Here is a 23,778-nt window from a genome sequence, read left to right as displayed (position 1 = left end):
CTCAAAAACTGAGGGTTTTACATCCTTCCCTCCTTAAAGAAATTTCATCCTCAAAATTTAACTAAGGTTATTTATTGGCACAGTTCTGAATGCTTTGTGTTTATCATTTATTTGTTTAATAACTATAGAAAATCTACGGGTATTACATCATATTAGGTTTAGGGGCACAATCGCACACAGAGTTTTAGTATCTTCACAGTTTTTTTAAAACCACCATCTAGGATTCCCACATTGTAGAAGAGACATCCAGGAAGAAAAGTATTAATTGCAATGTTTATCTCTTTTATCTTTTTAACAAAAGTCAAGTTCTTTACATAAGAATCATTTTGCAAATCAATATGCAAAACCCAACACAGGACCTTGCCCGTTACAAATTTAACAGTGCAATTAAATTAGAAAACCAATAATTTCAAAATAGATTTTGTAATGCATACACTTAAATCTTAGAACAACTCATGCTCCTGGCCTACATAGCCTACTATGGTTCACATCTGACCACCGATACATCTTATGCAAAAATCCTCAATGAACATATAGCAACACAATTATTCAAACATATCTACAATGTACATTCATCCATACACCATAAGAATGTATATAACAATAAATTGTATATGCATACGAACAAATGCTTGCAATATGCATTTTTCTTTTATGATTCATCTCCTGCATAACATCCAAACATGCACATAATCATATTAATGCAACATCAAAATAACTTCAAAAATTATGTGTTCATGACATGCACATCTATGCCAACATGATATTTATTTGCATGATCGAACATAACCAATAAACATTCTTGTAACATGATGATTAAATGACTACATGTTCAATACAAGTAATCTGCAGTACATACAACTCAAATCTGAACAGAATTGCATTATTCAAAAAACATGACATACTAAACTGATCAAAATCCTCATGCGACACACAATGGAAATCGAGTCATCTTGCACAAGAGTCAAGTAGGGCAGAAATAGTCCAGATTTACTGGACCAACTCCAACCAATAGACCATGTCTATGCCGCAACACAACACGCAAGACAACATGCTTCTGTTGGGCATATATATGTTGTGGTTGAATGTTTTTAATACAAAAACATATGGCAACAAGCTATGGACAACAGGCAATGTTGCACAAACTTTGTGCAACACTATCCTGCCCTACAACAACCCACAAGAGCGTATAAGTATCACATGTATATAACGACATTTTAGAACATATGACAACGTTGAGAAACAATGAACAAATCAAAATAAACGAAAAGAGCAGATCTGATAAGATTCGACAACCTCAACACAATTTTGATATCCTAACTGCATCAAACTGTTTGACAGTATCAAAACAATTTTGACCTTAACATTGCAGCCTAAAAAATAGGTCCTGATATCGAAACAATTTTGATAGTATCAAAACAGTTACGATATCATCAAAACAATTTTGATATCAACCCACGTCACCACCTCAAAACAACCTAGATGTCAAATCATAATAACAGAGAGAATTTAAATCTTACACTCGTCGTAACAGAAATCATATTTTATTTTTTTTTACAATAGCCAACGATTTCTATATATATATGCATGTCTTGAAAACAAAATTTAATCACAATCTTATCGCATGTCTTCAACAACATACTAAGGCTCCTGCGGTAGACAAGACGTGATCTGCGTACATGAAACAAAAAGACTTGGCAGATTTGGGCCAACTCTGCACCCATATAGATATATTGCAGATATGTACCAAATCTGCATGCACACACACACACACACACATATATATATATATACATATATATATATACATATATATATATATATATATATGTTGCAAATTTGGTAACAACAACCAGGTCAAAAACACATGTTGGAAAAAAATTGTGACAGGTTTGGGTCAAATTTGTGTGCACACAAAAGAAAAAAAATCAATAGATATGGACCAGATCTACACACCTATAAAAATTGACAGATTTGTCAGAATCTGTCCATATGCACAATCGGACAAACTTGTCCAAATCTATCCACATGCACAGTCAAACAGATCTGTCGAGATCTGTCTACATGGATAGTGGTAGATCGGATTTAAGAGTTTTTAAAAAATTATGAAGAACATATTTACAACTAAGAACTATGCAAAAAAATAACTCGCACATCAGATTCGGCTTTAACACATGAAAACTATAAGAACAAAATAAAAAATTGTGTATATGCCAAAAGAAAATAAATGGCTAATTTAACAACATATATATGTACGTGTATATATATATATATATATATATATTTATATATATATATATATACAGGCCAAAAAAAGGAAAAATAGATCCATATATGTATATATACATAATCAATGTTATATATATATATCTCTTTTTGTTTTTCAGTTCAAATTTTTCCTTTTTCCCACTACAATCTCACATAAACTGGATTTAGACTATTTTTCCCCATTTGAATCAATAGAGGAACCCGTACCTTTGATTATAAATAAAAAAAATGGGAAAATTTGTTTGATGCTCAGAACAAAAGGAGATCCTTCTCCATCTTCTTTTTCCTTCTTTCCTTCCATTTTTCCTTTTTTCTCATTTTTTCTTTCTTTTCCTTCTTCCTTCTCTCTCTCTTTTTATCTCTCTCTATAGAAAACAAAATTTAGAGATAGGGGTGAGTTAGACCCTTTTATAATTTTTTTGGGTCTTCTAGAGAGAGGGTGACGTTTCTTCTAGAGTATGTAGAATTCTATCTCTCTCTAACTACTCATATTTATTCTTTTATTTTATTTTATTTCTTTTACTATTTTACTTTAACCATGTTTGGGATCTTTTAGAGGGTGATACCAACAACAACTACGCCTTCATCCCAAAACAATTGGGGTCGGCGATATGAACCAACAAATAAAATCATTATGGGTCTTCCCCATGAATCCTTCTCCTCCATTCATTTCTATCCAATGCCATGTCCTCGGTGAGGTTCAAAGCATTCATATCCTTTCTTATCACCTCCATCCATGTCTTCCTAGGCCTACCCCGACCTCTTTTAACTAATATATTTTCCCATTTCTCCATCCTTCTAACTGGAGCATCATTAGGCCTTCGCCGAATATGTCCAAACCACCGTAAACAATTCTCTCTCATCTTATTTTCAATGGGTGCAACGCCTACCTTCTTACGTATCTCCTCGTTCTGAATCTTATCTTTTATTGTATTTCCACACATCCATCTCAGCATGCGCATCTAAGCTACACTCATTTTTTGAATATGATGTCTCTTGGCAGCCCAACATTCCGTACTATATAGTAAAGCGGGCCCAATAGTTGTCCTATAAAACTTTCCCTTCAATCGCAATGGCATTCTACGATCGCACAACACTTCAGCTGCACTCTTCCATTTCATCCACCCAACCTTTATCCTATGATTTACATCTCCATCAATTTCTCCATACTTTTGAATGATGGATCTCAAATATTTGAAAGAATCATCCATAGGTATTTCGTGCTCACCAAGCTTCACTACACTCCCATTACTACTTCGTTGCTTACTAAATCGACATTCCATGCATTCTGTCTTACTCTTACTCAACTTAAAACCTCTTGCTTCAAATGTTTGTCTCCATAATTCTAACTTAGCATTAACCCCAACTCTAGACTCATCAATCAAAACAATATCATCAGCAAACAACATACACCACGGCACATTTTCTTGAATTGATCTCGTAAGCTCATCCATCACTATAGCAAATAGAAAAGGGCTTAAAGCAGATCCTTGATGTAACTCAACCGTTATAGGAAAATTGGTTGTCACCCCTCCACAAGTGCGGACATACCCCCCTCTAAAATTCCTACATATTAGGTAGAGTTTAAAAAATGTAGAACTCTGCCATATCTAAAATAAAATTTTAATAATTAATTAATTAATTATTAAATAATAAATTTTTAGAAAGTTTTAGAGGGTGTCTTCCCCCTCTGGGAGTCTTTTTAACATAGAATTTCACTCAATAGACTTTTATATTGAACTTAAAACATTAAATTGGTTGGAATTGGATTTTGAATATGGATTCAAATCCAAGATCCGATTCCATATCCAATATTCATATGGATCATAGACTAGACCAAATCTTAATTAATATGGGTCTTGGACTGAGTCCATATCCAAATCAGCTTGGATTAAATAGATCAGATCCAATCCATAATCGATCACATCGAGACTGGTTATTTTTGAAAAATGCAATTTTTGGGCCAACTGTAGCTTGGATTCAGAAAAATAAAATATAAATGTTTTCAAAAATTTGAGACGTATCTAATGATATATTATCTGAATTTTGCCTCCAAATTTTACTTGAATTTAATCCAAATTTTGCTCAATTTTAAAGGTAAAAAATAAATTTTTTTAGTAAATCTTAATTAGCTCATTTAGGTCTTGTTAATAGGTCATAGGCCATGCCTAGACTCAACTGACGTCACTTAAAATCGAGGATTTTATCAACTTTACCAAAACACAATCAATTTTTTTGAAATCTCATAATTTAACATGACAAAAACACACACGATATTACATGTAAGGCATGGAAAACATGAATGCACATGAAATCACTCATGAATGAGCATGTGGTTGATGAGAACTCATTGTGTGCTAAAAGTGCACCAAGTTGTAAAATAAATATAAATGCACACATAACATAAAAATACCTTAGAGCAGATGCGAGAGTATAATTGTTCAAGGCCACCTTAGAGCGGATGCGGGGATGCGTACCGAAAGCATTCTAAATGGGTTATTAAAATAAATGAACTAATAGACTATGTAATTATCTAAGAGCGAATGCGGGGGTATGATTGCTCAATGTCACCTCAGAGCAGACGTGGGGGTGTATACTGAGGACATTCTTAATGAATAAGCAAATAAATTATACAATTACCTCACAGCAGATGAGATAATATAATGCTCTTGCTAAAAAGGCAATTTTGCCAAGTTACCTCAAAGCGGATGCAAATGTACTTGGCCATGTTTGAAAATTACCTTAGAGCATATGGGTGTGTAAATTGACTAAGAAATGGCCAAATATTGTATAGCAGATATGATAAAATGCAATGAATTCTTGTTGAAATAAAAATACACAATAACCCATCTAGGCCCGACTTACCTTGAAGAGGGTATGCAGTACAAACTCTAATGGACCATGTTTAATTCTTTTTTAGAGCAACAATGTCTCATTGGTCCCTTGTCTTTGGAGCTTAGGGGGTGAATTACCAATGTGTCATAGGTGGAAGGTCCATGTCTTCTGTAAAAGTGTAGGATGCATCCTGTTTTTATGCGATCACTGGTGGAAATTTATCTTTGTCACAGACTGCTCACAGTGAGACTTATTCAATCGAACAATTAAAATACAAAGCATAATAAACACTTGAGTGGACTCTTCGTCTCGATGTCTAACCCGATGAGTATCCACAAGGATACATACTGGAGAGAAACAAAAATCTTACACCTGATCACATTTAATCTGTGTGAAAACTTCTATTGAAAATATATCCTGATAATGCAAATGCTTAATAATGGGTATATGCATGTTCTAGTAATGATGTTGCATAAATTGATTTGCCATACTTGTTCAGTTGAATGCATAAATTTAATTGTTGAAGTTGTCCAATTGAATGCAATTTGATATGATTATGAGTTCTGAAAATGTATGTATTATGTATGCTTGTTTTTGTATACATATGCATTATTATTGTGTTATTACTGAGACTTAATGAGTCTGACCCCTATATTAAAAATATATAGGTAATAAGTGAAAAGTTGTAGCGATGACGGAATGTTGCGGGTGGTGTCAAGAACCAAATGCTATATTTGAGATTGGTCATAAATTGAAAGACTTATTAATTTATTTGATAAGTGTTTAAAATAATTTATTTAATTGATAAATGATTTTAAATTGATGCATGAATTGTATGTATATTTTATGTTTCAAATTTAGATTATTGAATTGAAACCGAATAACAAGTTGGACTTGGACCGAAATCCAATATGAAAATTGGATCTAGTCTCATGTCGTGTTTAAATACCTCTAACTGGCTCGAGATTTCTAACCAAAAACCAAAACGAATGTTTTCCTTGTATTTTGTTTTCTTGATAAAGAGTTGTTTTTTTTGGTATCCCTTTTGCGAACTTAGTTTTAACAGGCTGTTAAACGTTAGTGCTTACACACAAGATGACTCTTTAAGTTCGGTTGAAGCAATACCACCGATTAGGGATGGCAGTGGACCGGGGGAAAGCGGGGCCCCGCCCCGCCTCGCCCCGTTTGGACCGGGGATGAAGGGTATGAAACGGGGATGGAGGCGGGGATGAAGGTTAAAATCCATCCCCGTCCGGGGGTGGAGGCGGGGATGGACTGGCACGTTCCCCCGCCCCGCCCCATCCCCGCCCCGGCCCATCCCCGCCCCGCCCCCGGCCCATCCCCGTCCCGGCCCCGCCCCATCCCCGCCCCCAACTCAGATGAACTGTTTACTAACCCTAACTCCCTTCCCTAATTTCCTAACCCTGGAGCCGGGCGACGTTACTGTGCACGTAGGACGCCGGGTTCTCGATAGCGTACCGGACTCCAGCCTGGGCGGCGAGGTGCATCACGTGGGTGAAGGCGACGAGGTCGAAGAGCTTGGCCAGGAGCCGGGCGTCGTTGATGTCGCCGGCGATGACGAAGACGCCGTGGTCGCCGAGGATTCGACGGCGGGCCTTCTTGAGCGAGGGGTCGTAGTAGTCGTTGAAGTTGTCGAGGCCGACGACACCGTCACCGCGCTTCCGGAGGGCGAGCGAGACGTGGGTGCCGACAAAGCCAGCGGCGCCGGTGACGAGCACGCTCATCCCGCGGGGTCGGGGACGGGGGCGGGGTCGGGACGGGGGCGGGGCGGGGACGGGGACGGGGCGGGGACGGGGCGGGGGTGGAGGACATGAAACGGGGATGAAGGCGGGGGTGGAGGATAAAATCCATCCCCGCCGCGGAGGCGGGGCGGGGGTGGAAACCTTGTCCCCCGCCCCGCCCCGCCCCACTGCCATCCCTACCACCGATAAGGCCTTGCATAAAAAAAAATCACATGTTTTTTGGTTAAAATTTTGAGCTGTTATACGAGAAACCCTTGCCGAAGCAAAAAAAAACCTCCAGTGGGGCTGTGCGACTACCCTTGCACGCGTGCCCAACACGAACACACCTGTGGTGACAATTCAATTATATTGATCACTTGGTTTGTCAAGTGACTAACACGACCATTACATCTAAAATGTGTCATGAATATCATCTATTTTTATACGATTGGATTCAAAAGAAGTTGAGGATTGAGATCGAATATAGGTGCTACAAATCACATGTGGCTTATGACCCCTGAAATTTGGAGTTATCTTATTCTTATCAAAGTTGTTATTCTAATCTCTATAAAAAAAAAGGTTGTTATTCTATTGTCGTAGATTAATTCCATTCTAGCCTTTCATTGGAAATGAAAAATTGTGTTTTGCTAATCATCAATTCTCACTCAACAATGCGTAGAGACAGTGTATCAATGGATACGCTTCAAGGACACGGACACGCTATTTTTTGTGCGTTTTTAATTAAAAACAGCATACAATGAGACCCGACACGAGCGTGAATTGCAGTATCCTTGTGACGCGCACTGGCTTGCCATGTATAAAAGCGGGCAACACTGCGAGAGGGTTTTTGGAGGCAAAAGAAGGGAGAAGTGTGGAAAGAGAATGACGACGGAGTCGGCGGGAGAGACGGTGAAGCCGTACGAGCTGAAGCAGACGCTGTCGGGGCACAAGAGGGCGATATCGAGCGTCAAGTTCTCCGGCGACGGCTCGCTGCTGGCCAGCTCCTCCGCCGACAAGACGGTGCGGATCTGGTCGCCATCCGATGGGTCCCTCCGCCAGGAGCTCGCCGGCCACGCCGAGGGCATCTCCGACATCGCCTGGTCGGCCGACTCCCGCTACGTCTGCACGGCCTCCGACGATCGCTCCGTCAAGATCTGGGACGTCCAGACGGCCACGCCCGTCAAGACGCTGCAGGGCCACACCAACTACGTCTTCTGCGTCAACTACAACCCCCAGTCCAATATGATCGTCTCCGGATCCTTCGACGAGACCGTCAGGCTCTGGGACGTCAAGACCGGCAAGTGCCTCAAGGTCCTCCCCGCCCACTCCGACCCCGTCACCGCCGTCAACTTCAACCGCGACGGATCCCTCATCGTCTCCAGCAGCTACGACGGGCTCTGCCGCATCTGGGATTCCTCCAACGGCCACTGCATGAAGACCCTGATCGACGACGAGAACCCGCCGGTCTCGTTCGTCAAGTTCTCGCCCAACGGCAAGTTCATCCTCGCCGGAACCCTGGACAACACATTGGTATGTCTCTCTCTCTCTCTATATATATATATCTCCCCTTTTTAGTTTCCCCCCTTTTGCAAATTTTGAGCTGCATTGCTTTATTGGTTGTCGTTCATTGCTTGCTTAGGTATCAATGTTTTTGGAGGTTTTGCATGAATTAGGAAGGATTTGGGCGGGTGAGGATGCTTTAGTTGTTGTTGTTGTTGTCGTTATTCACTGCCTGCTTGGTTATGGGGTTTTGGAATTTTGCTTCAATTGGGGAGAAATTAGGCGTGTGAGAAATAAGAATGCTAGTGGGAGAGAAAAAAAAAATATAGTGAAACGTATGGCCAAGATTTCTGTTAAAGGACAACGGGTTTTTGAACCCTTCTGTTCCTTTATGGTGTCTGTTTGTGAAATGGGGAATCGTTGCGTGTTTCATTGCTGGCTACGTGCTTAGCTATGTCATAAAGACAATTGATTGACACAACACACGCTCACAGGAGCACACATCTTACAAGGGCTCCCGCTCATCTTCTAGTGGCGAGTTTTGAACGTCACGAAGCCGAAGGGATGTCATCAGTTTGAAGCTCATGGATTGCCGCAAGGCCGAAGCTAGGTGTGTTCCTTGGCGAAGAAGGGGGACTTTGGGTTTTTACATCAATGCGCTTGCGAGTGAGTGAGGTGGTTTTCACTGGTTAAAAAGAAAACACATTCACACACACATATATACTAAAATTGTTTTGATTGACATATATACTCAATTTTATATGAAAATTAAAATAAAAGTTGCATTTTTATAATATATCTAGATTGACAGAGTTAAAAACAGATGTTAAATGGGATGACCTTTTTGTAATGTATTGAATTGAAAACATAGTTGTAGATATCAGCAATATTTTGAAAATATCGTGATATGATGAAAAAAAGATATTAAAGGTAAAAGATCATGATATTTTCAAAACATCTGAAATATATATATATATATATATATATTGATATTATCGCAATATTATCACGATATTTTCAAATAGTTTTACTTTTTAAATATGCTTTCTTCTTTCTTTTACATATTTTACTTATTTTTTTTATTATTTATGTACTTTTTTGTCTAAACATGATTTTTTCTTACTTATTTTTGTTAATTTTTTATTTTTTAAGTTTTGAGATTTTCTCGAGATTTATCACCAAACCGATAATATCACTAGAAATAGCCTCATCGAGATATAGCCGATACCGATATTTGTGACTATGATTGAAAATTTTAACTTATATAAATGAAACGGCTAAAGAATATCCATCATAGTTATTTAATTGATCCAACATGGTTTAATAACTAATAATGTTCCATTTTAAATTTTTAATATTTAAATGAAAAAAAATTAGAGGAATAAGAGTTATTTGCATAGCAAATTATGTTCGTGATTCTCCCTTTCATTTAATGTATTGGAAAGAGCCTCCTATCAAATACCATGACAGACTCGGCTTTTCATGATAGTCCCCTATTGAATAGTATGAGAGATTCTTTGATCTCCTTAAAAGGGCAAGGGTGCACTTAAGAAGGCAAGTGCGTATGCCCATGCGGACTCCACACACCAGCTAGGGGGCATTCCCAATTTGTCTTGAGATGAAGGGACATCTCGAGTTCTAAACCTGAGGCTGCATTTCATGCTAGAAACATGTGAAGTATATGGCTAACCCAATAACGAAAGTTTCGTTAGGGGACTGGAGCAGGCTACCATGAGGCAAAAGATCTTCTTTCTAAAGAGATTCGGAACTATTATATTAATATGTCCAATGTCCAATATTGAAATCATTTCAGAGGCCTTCCCAAAGCATAAGGAAATACTTATCCAGTGGCCAGGGGCTTAGAGAGGGATCAGTGGAGTTTTACACTGAGAGCCTTGGATCAGGGCATGATAAAGTTTGCACCTATTTACGACCAAAAAATCAGTCATTTCTCCCTGACATAAAAAAAAGAGGGCTAGGGTGCACATGCATAGGGAGGAATAAGGTAAGGAATGAAAAATGCCCATAATTAGTCTTGGACACGGTTGGAACTATGTTTTGAGTGTATTTTTGTATATTTAAATGGCATTGGGGTGTTATGTTGTATTCGAGGGGATGCACTTTGTTTGGTGCATTCCTATGATGTAGGTGTTAAGTTCAGTTGGATCTTTGGCTGAATGAAATGTACCCATTGAACTAGAAAAGTAAGTTTTTCATGTTGCATTAATGTTTTTCTTCTTATGGTCGTCTACTGGCATGCAAATATACATATTCCATTAGTACCTTTGGTTCATATAGTTCATTAGTACTGTTGATGTTATTCCATTCCAATTATGTTGAACTTGGGGTGCCACACCCAACGACTAAGTTGTGAATCTTCAACAAATTATATATAGTATTCATGCCAAAACAGTGTAGGTAACAAATCTCTCTCTCTCTCTCTAATGCATACATGCACGTGCAAACCCACATCACATACAAAAGAAAAGACAGACACTCACTCATACATGGACATGATTGTCTCTCTCAATAAGGTTATGGGAAAAAAAGGAAGCAAAATTTTTATTATGAAAGTGTGGTTTCATAAAGTGGTCATCCAAAAGATTGAGGATAGAAAGAAAGCAAAGGTCAAAATTTATGGTAGCAAGCCTAGCCAGTGGGATTTCATGCAAGGCGTCCAAGTAAAAGGAACTGAGATGGGGTTCCCTCATTGGCAGGGAAATATCCATTGCTTTATCAAGGTGGGCCCATCATCAATACAAAAAGTAGCAAAGGAAAGTCTTTTTTTTTTGAGGGGGGGATCACATCCCATTCACTAAACAAAGGGAGATATAGGTGACATGTTATTAAGGTTACATAGTCTTTTCCAAATTTTTGCCATAAAAATTAAAATGGTAAATAAACAATATTAAATTGTGTAGGTTTGTCATGAATCTAATCTAAACCTCTTTTATTGTGTAGCAATCAGAAAGCATGACCCACAAATATTGCTTGGATTGTGGGTCATGACCATTCTGATTCATCTAATAGAAGGGATTGCATGGCCTGCAACTTAGGCAGATAGACATGGGTATCACACACACAGATTAATATTTGATGCCATTGAAGTTATGGAAATTGTGGGTCTTGACCATTCTGATTCATCTAATAGAAGGGATTGCATGGCCTGCAACTTAGGCAGATAGAATGGGTATCACACACACACACACTATATATATAGACATATATATATATATGTATATATATATGTCTATATATATGTATATATGTATATGGATTAGTATTTGATGCCATTGAAGTTATGGAACTATTGAGTTGGACATCATAAGTTCAAGCTTTATCAACTAAATCTGATCACATAGATGTGTTCATCATGGTTTTGTTTATTAAGGATCAAACCTTGGATGGTGTTATTTCATTCTAAAAAATAATTTTTTGAGTTGTGAAATTTTAGTGTATTGTGGGCCATTGATTTTTAAAGCCCTTAAAAACCTACTTACATGTCACAACCACATTATTCAAAATTCATTTTCTACTATCAACAAACTTGGTAGATAAGATTTGGTATACAGGAATAAATAGGAATAGGAATGGAGTAGGGATTGTTATGAGTCGTCAGTTTATAGATAATGTAGTTGAGGTCCGTAGGAAGGGTGATAGAATTTTACTTATTAAATTAGTATTAGGTACGGATATTATTAATATTATTAGTGTTTATGCACCTCAAGTAGGTTTAGATGATTCCATTAAGCATCAATTTTGGGAAGATTTAGATGGAGTAGTACAAGAGACATCTTATGGAGAAAAGCTTTTTATCGGCGGTGACCTTAATGGACATGTAGGCATTAGTAGGGATGGATTTGAGAATATCCATGGAGGCTATGGTATAGGAGAAAGAAATGAAAGTGGAGAAAGGATTTTAGATTTTTGTTTGTCCTATGATATGATCTTAGCAAACACTTGGTTTAGGAAGAGGGAGTCTCACCTAGTAACATTTAAAAGTGGGGTTAATACGAGTCAGATAGATTTTTTCCTACTTAGAAAGAGAGATAGGGGTTGTTGCATCGATTGTAAGGTTATACCAGGAGAAAGTGTAGCTACACAACATAGAGTCTTAATTTTAGATCTTAGAATTAGACAATGCCGCAAAAGGGATAGACATAGGATAGATCCTAGAATTAAGTGGTGGGCACTGAAAGGAGCTAAACAAGGAATGTTTGTAGAGCAGGTAGTTAAGGAAGTTGATTGGTGTCTCGAGGAGGATTCAGAATCAATGTGGAATAAGATAGCGGGTGGTATGAGAAAAGTAGCTAAGGAGGTATTGGGTGAGTCTAAAGGCGGTGCACCACTAGGTAAGGATACATCATGGTGGAACGAGGATGTCAAATTAGCTATTAAGGTTAAAAAAGAGTGTTATAGAAATCTAAGTAAGAGTCGTGATAATGAGAATTTGGAGAAGTATATGATAGCAAAGAAGGAAGCTCAAAAAGTTGTTCGAAACGCGAGGGCTAAGGTATATAAGGAGGTTTATGACAAGTTGGATACCAAAGAAGGCGAGAAGGATATTTATAGGCTTGCAAAGATGAGAGATAGGAAATCGAAGGATTTGGGTATGGTTAGATGTATCAAAGATGAAACGCAAAGGGTTTTAGTCAAAGATGAGGAGATTAAGGAGAGATGGAAAGATTATTTTGATAAGCTATTTAATGATAGTCATGCTCAAGATCTTGGAGACTTCTCCATTCCTTTTCATGAGATAAATCGTGACTTCATGCGCAAGATTCAAAAGAAAGAAATTACAGAGGCTTTGAAGAAAATGAAATCAAGAAGGGCAGTTGGCCCAGATGGTATACCTATCGAGGCTTGGAAATGCTTGGGAGAGAAAGGTTTAGAATGGTTGACAAATCTTTTTAACTTGATTTGGCGAACAAATAAGATGCCTAATGAGTGGAGGAAGAGTACTTTGGTGCCTTTATATAAGAATAAGGGTGATATACAAGATTGCACAAACTATCGTGGTATAAAACTCATGAGTCACACTATGAAACTTTGGGAGAGGGTGATTGAGTCTAGGTTGAGGAAGGTTGTCATGATATCGGAGAATCAATTTGGTTTTATGCCTGGAAGATCAACTATGGAAGCTATACATCTTCTTAGACAACTTATTGAAAGATATAGAGAGAGGAACAAAGATTTGCATATGGTTTTTATTGATTTAGAGAAAGCATACGATAGAGTACCTAGGGACGTTCTCTGGTGGACAATGATGAAGAAAGGTGTTTCTCTCAAGTACATTAGTATAATTAAAGATATGTATGAAGGAGTAGTAACCAATGTCCGCACTTGTGGAGGGGTGACAACCAATTTCCCGATAACGGTTGGGTTACATCAAGGATCTGCTTTAAGCCCTTTCCTATTTGCGATAGTGATGGATGAGCTTACGAGATCAATTCAAGAAAATGTACCATGGTGTATGTTGTTTGCTGATGATATTGTTTTGATTGATGAGTCTAAAGCTGGGGTTAATGCTAAGTTAGAATTATGGAGACAGACATTGGAAGCTAGAGGTTTTAAGTTGAGTAAGAGTAAGACTGAATATATGGAATGTCGGTTTAGTAAGCAACGAAGTAGTGATGGGAGTGTAGTGAAGCTTGGTGAGCAAGATATACCGGTGAATGATTATTTCAAATATTTGGGATCCATCATTCAAAAGTATGGAGAAATTGATGGAGATGTAAATCATAGGATAAAGGTTGGGTGGATGAAATGGAAAAGTGCTACTGGAGTGCTGTGCGATCGTAGAATGCCATTGCGGTTGAAGGGAAAGTTTTATAGGACGACTATTAGACCCGCTTTACTATATGGTACGGAATGTTGGGCTGCCAAGAGACATCATATTCAAAAAATGAGTGTAGCTGAGATGCGGATGCTTAGATGGATGTGTGGAAATACAATAAAAGATAAGATTCGGAACGAAGAGATACGTAAGAAGGTAGGTGTTGCACCCATTGAAAATAAGATGCGAGAGAATCGTTTACGGTGGTTTGGACATATTCGGCGAAGGCCTAATGATGCTCCAGTTAGAAGGTTGGAGAAATGGGAAAATATATTAGTTAAAAGAGGTCGGGGTAGGCCTAGGAAGACTTGGATGGAGATGATAGGAAAGGATATGAATGCTTTGAACCTCACCGAGGACATGGCGTTGGATAGAAATGATTGGAGGAAAAGGATTCATGTGGAAGACCCAAAATGAATTTCTTTTTTGGTTCATATCGCTGACCCCAATTGTTTTGGGATGAAGGCGTAGTTGTTGTTGTTGTTGTTGTTGTAACAAACTTGGTAGATCACATCCATAAGGTCCGATCCATAAAAGAACTCTAAAAAATATGAAAATAAGGTGATTGATGTTCAATAATTTCGTGCCTTCAATCTCCACAAATATTAACCCTTTATACATACACACACACACACACGAGAAAACGGATATGCTGCCGAAAGTAAATAAACCAGCTTGGATGTCCAACATTCAACTTGTTCTCACCTTTCATCCAAATTATCAGTGTGAATATATCAACCATTTCTAACTTATAACCATGTGCATCAGACAAAAAATTGTAAAGAAACAACTTAAGACTACAAAACAATATTGTGATACAAAGTTAAAGAAACAACCTAAGACGATAAACCAATATTGAGGTACGAGTAGATAAATCATAAAAATGACAACTTATATGAGAACATTGGTAGAATCTATGCATAACTTATTTAATAGTTGCATATTCTCCATGAATGTGGTTCTATCCTCTACCCAATTTTTCTTGTCCAGCGGTGTCAGCAGTGTGACGTGACCAGTGTCCCAACAGTAAAACGTGATTTCCCTGCAAGGGTGAACCTCTACACCAATCGTAGGCTTGTATTTCTTTTCAAACTCCCTGGTCAAATCCCCCTTCACAATGGTAGTTTTTCCGGTTCCACCATCACCACTTAAAGCTTGGCTCTTGTCCCAAGGAAGCCAAACTCTTACAAAATACTTATTGATCAAACCAATTTGTAACAAAAATGGATTATGCTGAAACAAACAAGAGGAGGAGATGGGCCACTCAAACGGTCAAACCCAATTAAAAAAATAAAATGAAGTAAAATAACATCACCTTCACATAGGAAAAAGTGATGGATCAATGCAAGCTAGACAATAAAAAAATAAAAACATAAGCAAATACAAACAAATAAGTAGTTCATTGGAGGAGTATGAAAAGGTGGATGGGAAAATGAGAAAAAAACACTTGTTTGCTCAAACCAATATATAAGATAAAATGGTTTATGCTGAAACACAAAAGAGGAGGAGATGGACCACTTAATCCCAATTAAAAAACTTAAAAGAATCAAATCACCTTCACATGAGAAACACTGATGGATCAATGAAAGGTAGACAATCGAAAAAATAATAATAACAACAAAGACCAATACAAACAAACAAATAGTTCATTGGAGTAGTAAAAAGGTGGAAGGGAAACTTAAAAAAAATATTTATTGCTCAAATCAGTCTATAACAATTAAATCTAATTAAAAATAAAATAAAAAATGACCTTCACATGGGGAACACTGATAAATGAAAGCAAGCTAGACTAATTGAAAGAAAATTCATAAAAACAAAAACAAATACAAATGGATAAATAACTCATTGGAATAGTATGGACAAGGTGGGTGGGGCAAAATACCTTTCTTTCTTAATAAAATGATATCAAGATAAGCTGCGTCACCCGATCTCATTCCAGAAAACAGAAAAAGTAATGACCTAAACAACCTGGAAACTAATGTCACATACATGCGTGAAAGATAACAAAAAATCAACAGTTTGAAAATTTTGGTGTTTTCTAGATTATAAAGATCTTATTTATAAATAAACAAAATTTGCTATGAAAACTGGTGGTTAGGTTTTTGATAATGGAGATCACACGGTGCGGTCTAATTTACCAAAACACTTTTAAAAAGGATTTTAAAAGTGGTTTGGATGGTTTGTACCTTTGCCCCTTCCCTACACACACACACACACACACATATATAGCTGTTTCCATGGCTGTGACACAAATGCATATATTTGTACATCTATGTGTTATTTATTTGATTACTTGAAACTTCAGTGAGAAAATTGTACAAATTTGTCAAACTCTGCAAACTGCCCTGATATTTGCTGGAGACTGGGGCCTTGGTCACATGGATATGCTGCGGATACAGGGATACTGCCATTTTTATGATGGTTTTCAGTATGACTAGTATATAAGTGGTTATGGAACAAGAGCCTACATGGAGTATCCTTTGTGACATAGTCTATATACATCTTTGTTAAAATACATGTACTCGTTCACACATGTTAAAACTGTAATCTCATAGCTAATCTCATATGTAATATACCACTATCATATGTAATCTTATTTGTTTAGTTTAGTTTATCTTTTTAGTTTAGTTAGCTTTTCTTTTTTAGTTTAGTTAGCTTTTCTTTTTTTCAGTTTTGGACATGTAATAGGCTTTATGCCTTTTTGACTAAGTCAAAAAGCATAAAGCATCATTTCTTACTTTTTGGACATATAATAGGCTTTATGCCTTTTTTGACTTTGTCAAAAAGCATAAAGCACTAAGAGAGTCGTTGGACTCCCAACAACTCTAAATAGAGCCGTTGGGAGCCCAACGACTCCCTCTCCCTCTTCTTTATTACTTGTATAAATGTGGGGTCTCACCCCATTGTAATTGTATCTTTTTGTGTGGGTTATATCCCACTTGAATGAAATTATATTTGCATTCTTTCTTGGGTGGTGTTTTTATGAATCTTATTGATTCTTGTGAGTGAGCTTTGCTTATAAACCTTTATGGTTCTTGTGGAAGATCTTTTGTGAGAATCATTTGAGGATTCGAATTGTGGGTTGCATCTTCTTACATGGTTTTAGAGCCACGAAATTTTTTAGATTTTGAAAAGCTTCCGCCTCGATTTCCATGCTTCATTTGCAAAGGTGTGTTATCACCTTGTTCTTGGAAGGAGTGTTTCCTTACTTGGCTAGGTGTGTTTCATCACTTGCCAAAAGGGTATTTTATCACGTCTCTATCGGCTACAAGAGGATTTGGTTGGAAAGGACTTGAGCAACATCGTTGTATTGTATTCTCTCTCTTCTCCTTAGAGTTACTCGGCATGTATTTTTACATTTTTCAAGTATTTAGTCCATGCATTATGCATGAGAAAAACACTTCTTGTTCTTTATCATTGTGTATATATATATTGTATGATTAAAATAAAAAACAAAATGTATGTTTTTTGAAATTTTTAGTATTTTAATCATCGATGAACTTGTTTTAAGAAAACAAAATATATGTATCATGTTTGAATCTCGAAGCTTTTTCGAAAACAACTCTAATATATATATATATATATATATATACATATACATATATATATATATATAATCATGAATTATTAATTCTAGATGGTTCGTCAATCATATTCTTATCTTAAAATAAATTGATAATGATATCTTATTTCACAAAATATATTCTTGTTTGAACTTGCATTTCACACACACACACACACACACACATATATATATATATATATATATATATATATATATATATATAATCGTCAATTACAATTTGTATTTCATCTTTGATAGACATGCATGTTTATGCTTAAACTCCTTGACTCATTACATGCTTAAACTTGCATATATACTTAAACCTGATTGGAAGCATGTCTTTTGTATGAGACATGTGGCTTTAATTTTTGCATGAGTGCTTTTGATCTCTCTATGAGAATGTATGCATTTGGTCTCGCATATGGTTTCTTTTATCTATTCATATGCTTTGGTTAAACTCTCTTGTGGTATCTTTTGTAATGAGTATTTTTTATATTTCATTATAATTGATAACATTAATATGTTTTTTCATAATACAAAACTAATTCTTAGATTGATATTTTTTTAGAATGATCCTAGATTTTTGTTCATCTCTAGCTTGATTTTTGGATATCTTGAATACATTTTATAGTGTTAACTCAATTTTCTCTAAAAATGTGTCATAATCACAAAATAGATTGCGTTATGAATAAATGATTGGCATAATTTTATAGCCTCTATATAAATTGTTGGATTATCTTTCAAGTATTCATGATTAGTAATAATTGTGTTATAAGAGGTCCTTCTAAAAATTCCATATGCATTATTTGCTTAATATTTATTGTTGTGTTTGTCTCATAATATACTTTTTTAACTTCATTTTGAAGAATTGATTATGTTAAGCATGATCCGTGTTTATGCAAAATTGTTGTCATAAGGCGTTTTGTTGTGCATATGAGTGCACTTTATCTAAAATTGATTATCTACCTTTATTGGATCTTTGATTTGACTTTTTCAAATCGCCTCTCTTTATAAAATCACCTATTTGAAAAATGATTTTCGTAAGTACTTATTGCCTTATGACATTTGTATTGTCCATCATAAACTTTATATAATGCATCTATTTTCTTGGCCTTATTATTATTACAGAAATATTTGCTGGGGTGAGTTATGTGCACCTCGTGTTGTCTTTTTAGATTTTCAACTTGTAGTTTGACTCTAAAAGACATGTTATGTGATCTCTGATTGTGAGTGTGTGGTATCACTCGTTTGTTCTTTGACCATTAATTTTATTATGGATGCTCTTAATTATATGCACCTGTGATGGATGTCTAACTTTTGAAACCATAGTGTTTCTAGATATATTGAAAAATTGATATTTTTTACAAGCCTTCTTGTCTCAATTGTCTCTCCTTTTATGCCCCTCGTCTAAGTGTCATCATATGTAGACAAGAATTGTTTGTACACACCTTTGTGTGTGTGTGTTTAGCCCATTGTTGGTTGTTTGCTCTTGCTCTAGTAGCTGATACACTTGTTTTAAGTATTATTATATGTAGACAAAAGATGTTTAGTCACACCTTCGTGTGTGCTTTTTGCCCATTGGTGGCTTTGTACTCTTGTTCTAGCCGCTGAACATACTTAATTTTGAGTGTCATTATATGTAGACAATAGATGTTTATTCACACTTTCATGTGTGCTTTTTAGCCCATGGTTGGCTTTTGTACTTTTGTTCTAGTCGCTGATACACTCATTTCAAATATCATTATATGTAGATAAGAGGTGTTTATCCACACCTTCGTGTGTGTTTTTGGCCCTTTAGTGGCGTTATATTTATATTCTTGTTCTAGTCGCTTATACACTTGATTTGTAGGTTTTGGAGGTCTAATGAGATGATTGCTTGTAATAGGTTGAATTATTATTGAGATTTGCAAAATTTCATATTTATGGAAATTCTTAACCTAGTCTTGATTTGCATGTATTATTCCATTTATCATATGAGATTTCTTTCTAAATTTTGATCCTTACTACTTGTTTCTTCCTTGCATAGAAAAATATTTATCGATAAAAGTTCATATCATTGATATGCATATTTGGAAATCACTTTTACATTTTGGAATTTATCCTATAGGGAATTTGGGTATTTTGCACATTAAATGCTTGTGGTTCTTCGGCTTTCTAAGTGGGCTTTTGTATTTCCCCAATATTTCATTTTAAGATGTGAGTCATTATTAACTCATCTTTTATTGATAAAATTAATTATCTCTTCATTATTGATTTATGGGTATTGAACATGCTTTAACTATATAATGTGTGATCTACTTTGTGAGCAATTTCTTGTGCCTAAGTGCACAAATCTTTCGTTAAGAATATAGAGAATTTATCAAATTGTGTTTAAGTTGGGCTGCCAAGAGACATCATATTCAAAAAATGAGTGTAGCTGAGATGCGGATGCTTAGATGGATGTGTGGAAATACAATAAAAGATAAGATTCGGAACGAAGAGATACGTAAGAAGGTAGGTGTTGCACCCATTGAAAATAAGATGCGAGAGAATCGTTTACGGTGGTTTGGACATATTCGGCGAAGGCCTAATGATGCTCCAGTTAGAAGGTTGGAGAAATGGGAAAATATATTAGTTAAAAGAGGTCGGGGTAGGCCTAGGAAGACTTGGATGGAGATGATAGGAAAGGATATGAATGCTTTGAACCTCACCGAGGACATGGCGTTGGATAGAAATGATTGGAGGAAAAGGATTCATGTGGAAGACCCAAAATGAATTTCTTTTTTGGTTCATATCGCTGACCCCAATTGTTTTGGGATGAAGGCGTAGTTGTTGTTGTTGTTGTTGTTGTGTTTAAGTTTGATTATCTTAAAGACATTTTCACATGGTGCACATTTTTGAAATGCTTTAACTTTTTTTTTTTTGGGATAACTAAAGATTCATTTGTCTATTGTGATTTTCCATTTTATATATCCTTTTATAGGATTTGTTTGAAATTTCTCTAATAGACACTCGTTCGAGAGATTAGTATGACTCTTAGAAGACCACTATTTCTTCTAAAAACAATTTTTTATGCATAAGTAATTATCTTGTCTTAATGGATCATGTTCTAAAAATAAGCTGATTGTGATTTAATCTCATCCTTGAGGGATGCGCCTCTTGTCTTTCTTAATATTTAATGATTCAAAAAGTTATTATTATTTAAACCATGTTATTCTTGCTTTACAATATATTGCGGTTAAGTTTTTTTGCAATTCTTGGGCTAGAATATTTCTCTTGTGTACTTGGAGTCTTCTTTTGGTTTGTTCTTTCTATACAGGATCATTAAGATGTGGTGCCTTAGATACATCATGGATTCAACCAATGAAGGTACTTGGGGATGATCACCAATAAAGATATTTTTGAAGACTTATATTTGAAAGAATTTGCTGAGATGTCATAAAGATGGAGATTTCCCTTAAAGACTTTTGAAGAATTTGATTTCTTCCCAAGATTCTTTTTGTATTTCCAAACTTTCGGGATAAATTTCCCCATAAAGTTTGAGGAGGGGTGTTAAAATAGATGTATTCGTTCACACATGTTAAAACTGTAATCTCATAGCTAATCTCATATGTAATATACCGCTATCATATGCAATCTTATTTGTTTAGTTTAGTTTATCTTTTTAGTTTAGTTAGCTTTTCTTTTTTTTCAGTTTTGGACATGTAATAGGCTTTATGCCTTTTTGACTAAGTCAAAAAGCATAAAGCACTAAGAGAGTCGTTGGACTCCCAACAGCTCTAAATAGAGCCGTTGGGAGCCCAACGACTCCCTCTCCCCTTCTTTATTACTTGCATAAATGTGGGGTCTCACCCCATTGTAATTGTATCTTTTTGTGTGGGTTATATCCCACTTGAATGAAATTATATTTGCATTCTTTCTTGGGTGGTGCTTTTATGAATCTTATTGATTCTTGTGAGTGAGCTTTGCTTATGAACCTTTATGGTTCTTTTGTGAGAATGATTTGAGGATTCGAATTGTGGGTTGCATCTTCTTACAATATTGCCCATCCATAACCTTTTTCCAACTTCCAACCAAACACAAATTAATGATCATGATCTAAAGGCTTTTGTTCATCATTGGCATAAACAATATCAATTTTTCTCATAAGTTCTTAACTTTGTCATAACCTTGCCGTGAATAATTCTCTTTGATTTAACAAAGTTAGCCCAATATAGGTGTTCAGTTCATTTTACCTTACTGATTATGCCCTGCAACCTCGATTTTATGAATCTGATGCATATGTTACAGGATCCGAATACTACTCATGCATAGGAATTTGTGATGGCCGAATTTAGATTTGTGGCAACTAAAACAATGAGATTGGTTCAGGCCATGCTTAAAATCAAGGGAACCTTAGAGGGAAAACAAATTTTAAGCAAAATGATTGTCTGAATAGGGAGTCATGCTAGATAAGAGTAGGAATGATTTTCTGTTGCCATTTGCTGACTTGTCAAACCTCTTCTGTCTTCATTGCTAATACCTGCATGCCTGAGAGTACAAAGATGGCAGCACCTAAGTTGTTTGCTCTAGCTTTCATCATGTTTCACCTCTACAATTCTAGTGTAGTGCTAAATTTTTAGCTGTTGATTTTGATTGTTGGCATATAATGAATTTCTAAAATTTTCCTATTGTTAATATTCTAGTTGCTGCTGTGACACATATATTCGGTCTTTGCTTTTGTGATTATTAGGGCGACCATTTATTTGTTGACCATTGATAGTTTTGACCACCCATTTGATATTATGAGAAATGTGCTCGAGGATTTGTAAGTCATGCCATTCGTGATAATGGTCATTTGGTCATCCTTAATATTTATGGTTTGAGTTTTTATTCTTCACTCATTGCCAAATAGAACAACTAAGAATATAATAAAGAAAATAAGTATCAAGTTAATTTAAACCAGTCATTTATTTTCTGGGTTAATTTTTCAGAAGAGTGGACTTTATTTGATACACTGTCCTGGTTTTTAACTGTGCATCTAAATGTCTGCAGAGATTGTGGAACTTCTCAACTGGGAAATTTTTAAAGACTTATACAGGTCATGTTAATTCCAAGTTTTGCATATCCTCGGCATTTTCTGTTACAAATGGTAAGTACATTGTTAGTGGATCGGAGGACAACTGCATTTATATGTGGGAGCTCCAGACGAGAAAGATTGTCCAGAAGCTGGAGGGCCACACAGATGTTGTCATCTCTGTTTCCTGTCATCCTTCAGAGAACAAGATAGCATCAGGTGCTCTTGGTAATGACTGTACAGTGAAGATGTGGGCTCAAGAGAAAGACTAAACTTCCTCCTTGTAAGGCTGAAAGTCTGTTGTCATAACATGTTTTTGTTGCCCGAAATGACACTTCTCATATTTAATCAGATCAAACCATCGGTTTTTGCAATCTACCATATCATTGCCTATAGGAGGTCACCAAATTGATCTAGACGGGTTTTAAAATTGTTAAAGCTACAATGGCCGTTTTATTTCATTTAGATGATGAACGTAATTTCATTCAAATCTATTTTGTTGAATGTGAATCATGAATGGTTCTCCAACATCACTAATGTTCTTCATCATGGCATGAAAAAGTTGTTTCTCAATATAGTCTGAGCTCCACTGTCACTCTGTGAATTTTAATGATTGGGAATAATGCTTATTATGGTCCCCCCAGCGTTTTTGTTTTTCCTTTTGTAGTCAATGCTCCTTAGAAGTGATTTTTAGTAGTGTTTTGAAGTCCTGAAATTAGGTAATTTGAGTTTGAATTGAAGGCATGCTTCACTAGGTTTTTACGTTAGATTTGCTTAGTTTTGCGAGAAATTTTCTGATTTAGGCAATACTTGAGTGCTTGGATCTAATTTTTTCAATTAATCTCAGCAAGCTTTCTTGCTTTTTGCAACATACATGTACATGTGGGCTCTCTCTCTCTCTGCATGCATGATCATGATGTGCCATTGTGTTTTCTATCCCCGTTTAGTCTGTCTTGTCCGACAAGTGGTGTGAAATCATTCGGATGTAGATGATGTC

At 36.2% G+C, this 23,778-nt stretch overlaps 1 protein-coding gene across 1 annotated transcript; it reads left to right on the top strand.

The window, feature by feature from the left end:
• Positions 1–7,614: 7,614 nt before the first annotated feature.
• Positions 7,615–23,376, top strand: LOC149835398 (uncharacterized). The gene is made up of 2 exons (XM_090010517.1): positions 7,615–8,375; positions 22,760–23,376. The coding sequence occupies exons 1-2, from the start codon at positions 7,659–7,661 to the stop codon at positions 23,051–23,053; spliced, it is 1,011 nt and encodes a 336-aa protein (XP_089866643.1). The 5' UTR covers positions 7,615–7,658; the 3' UTR covers positions 23,054–23,376.
• The last annotated feature ends 402 nt before the right edge of the window (positions 23,377–23,778 follow it).

This window comes from Nuphar pumila, chromosome 6 (genome assembly GCF_984573655.1).
Source record: "Nuphar pumila chromosome 6, dmNupPumi1.hap1.1, whole genome shotgun sequence".
Classification (NCBI taxonomy): Eukaryota; Viridiplantae; Streptophyta; class Magnoliopsida; order Nymphaeales; family Nymphaeaceae; genus Nuphar; species Nuphar pumila.
This window is presented reverse-complemented; position numbering and strand designations above follow the sequence as displayed.

Bases quoted from the DNA above. Each gene is read 5' to 3' on its own strand.
- LOC149835398 (XM_090010517.1), top strand. From the start codon at position 7,659: ATGTATAAAAGCGGGCAACACTGCGAGAGGGTTTTTGGAGGCAAAAGA. The intron at 8,376-22,759 runs GTATGTCTCTCT...AAATGTCTGCAG, and splicing joins GAACCCTGGACAACACATTG to AGATTGTGGAACTTCTCAAC.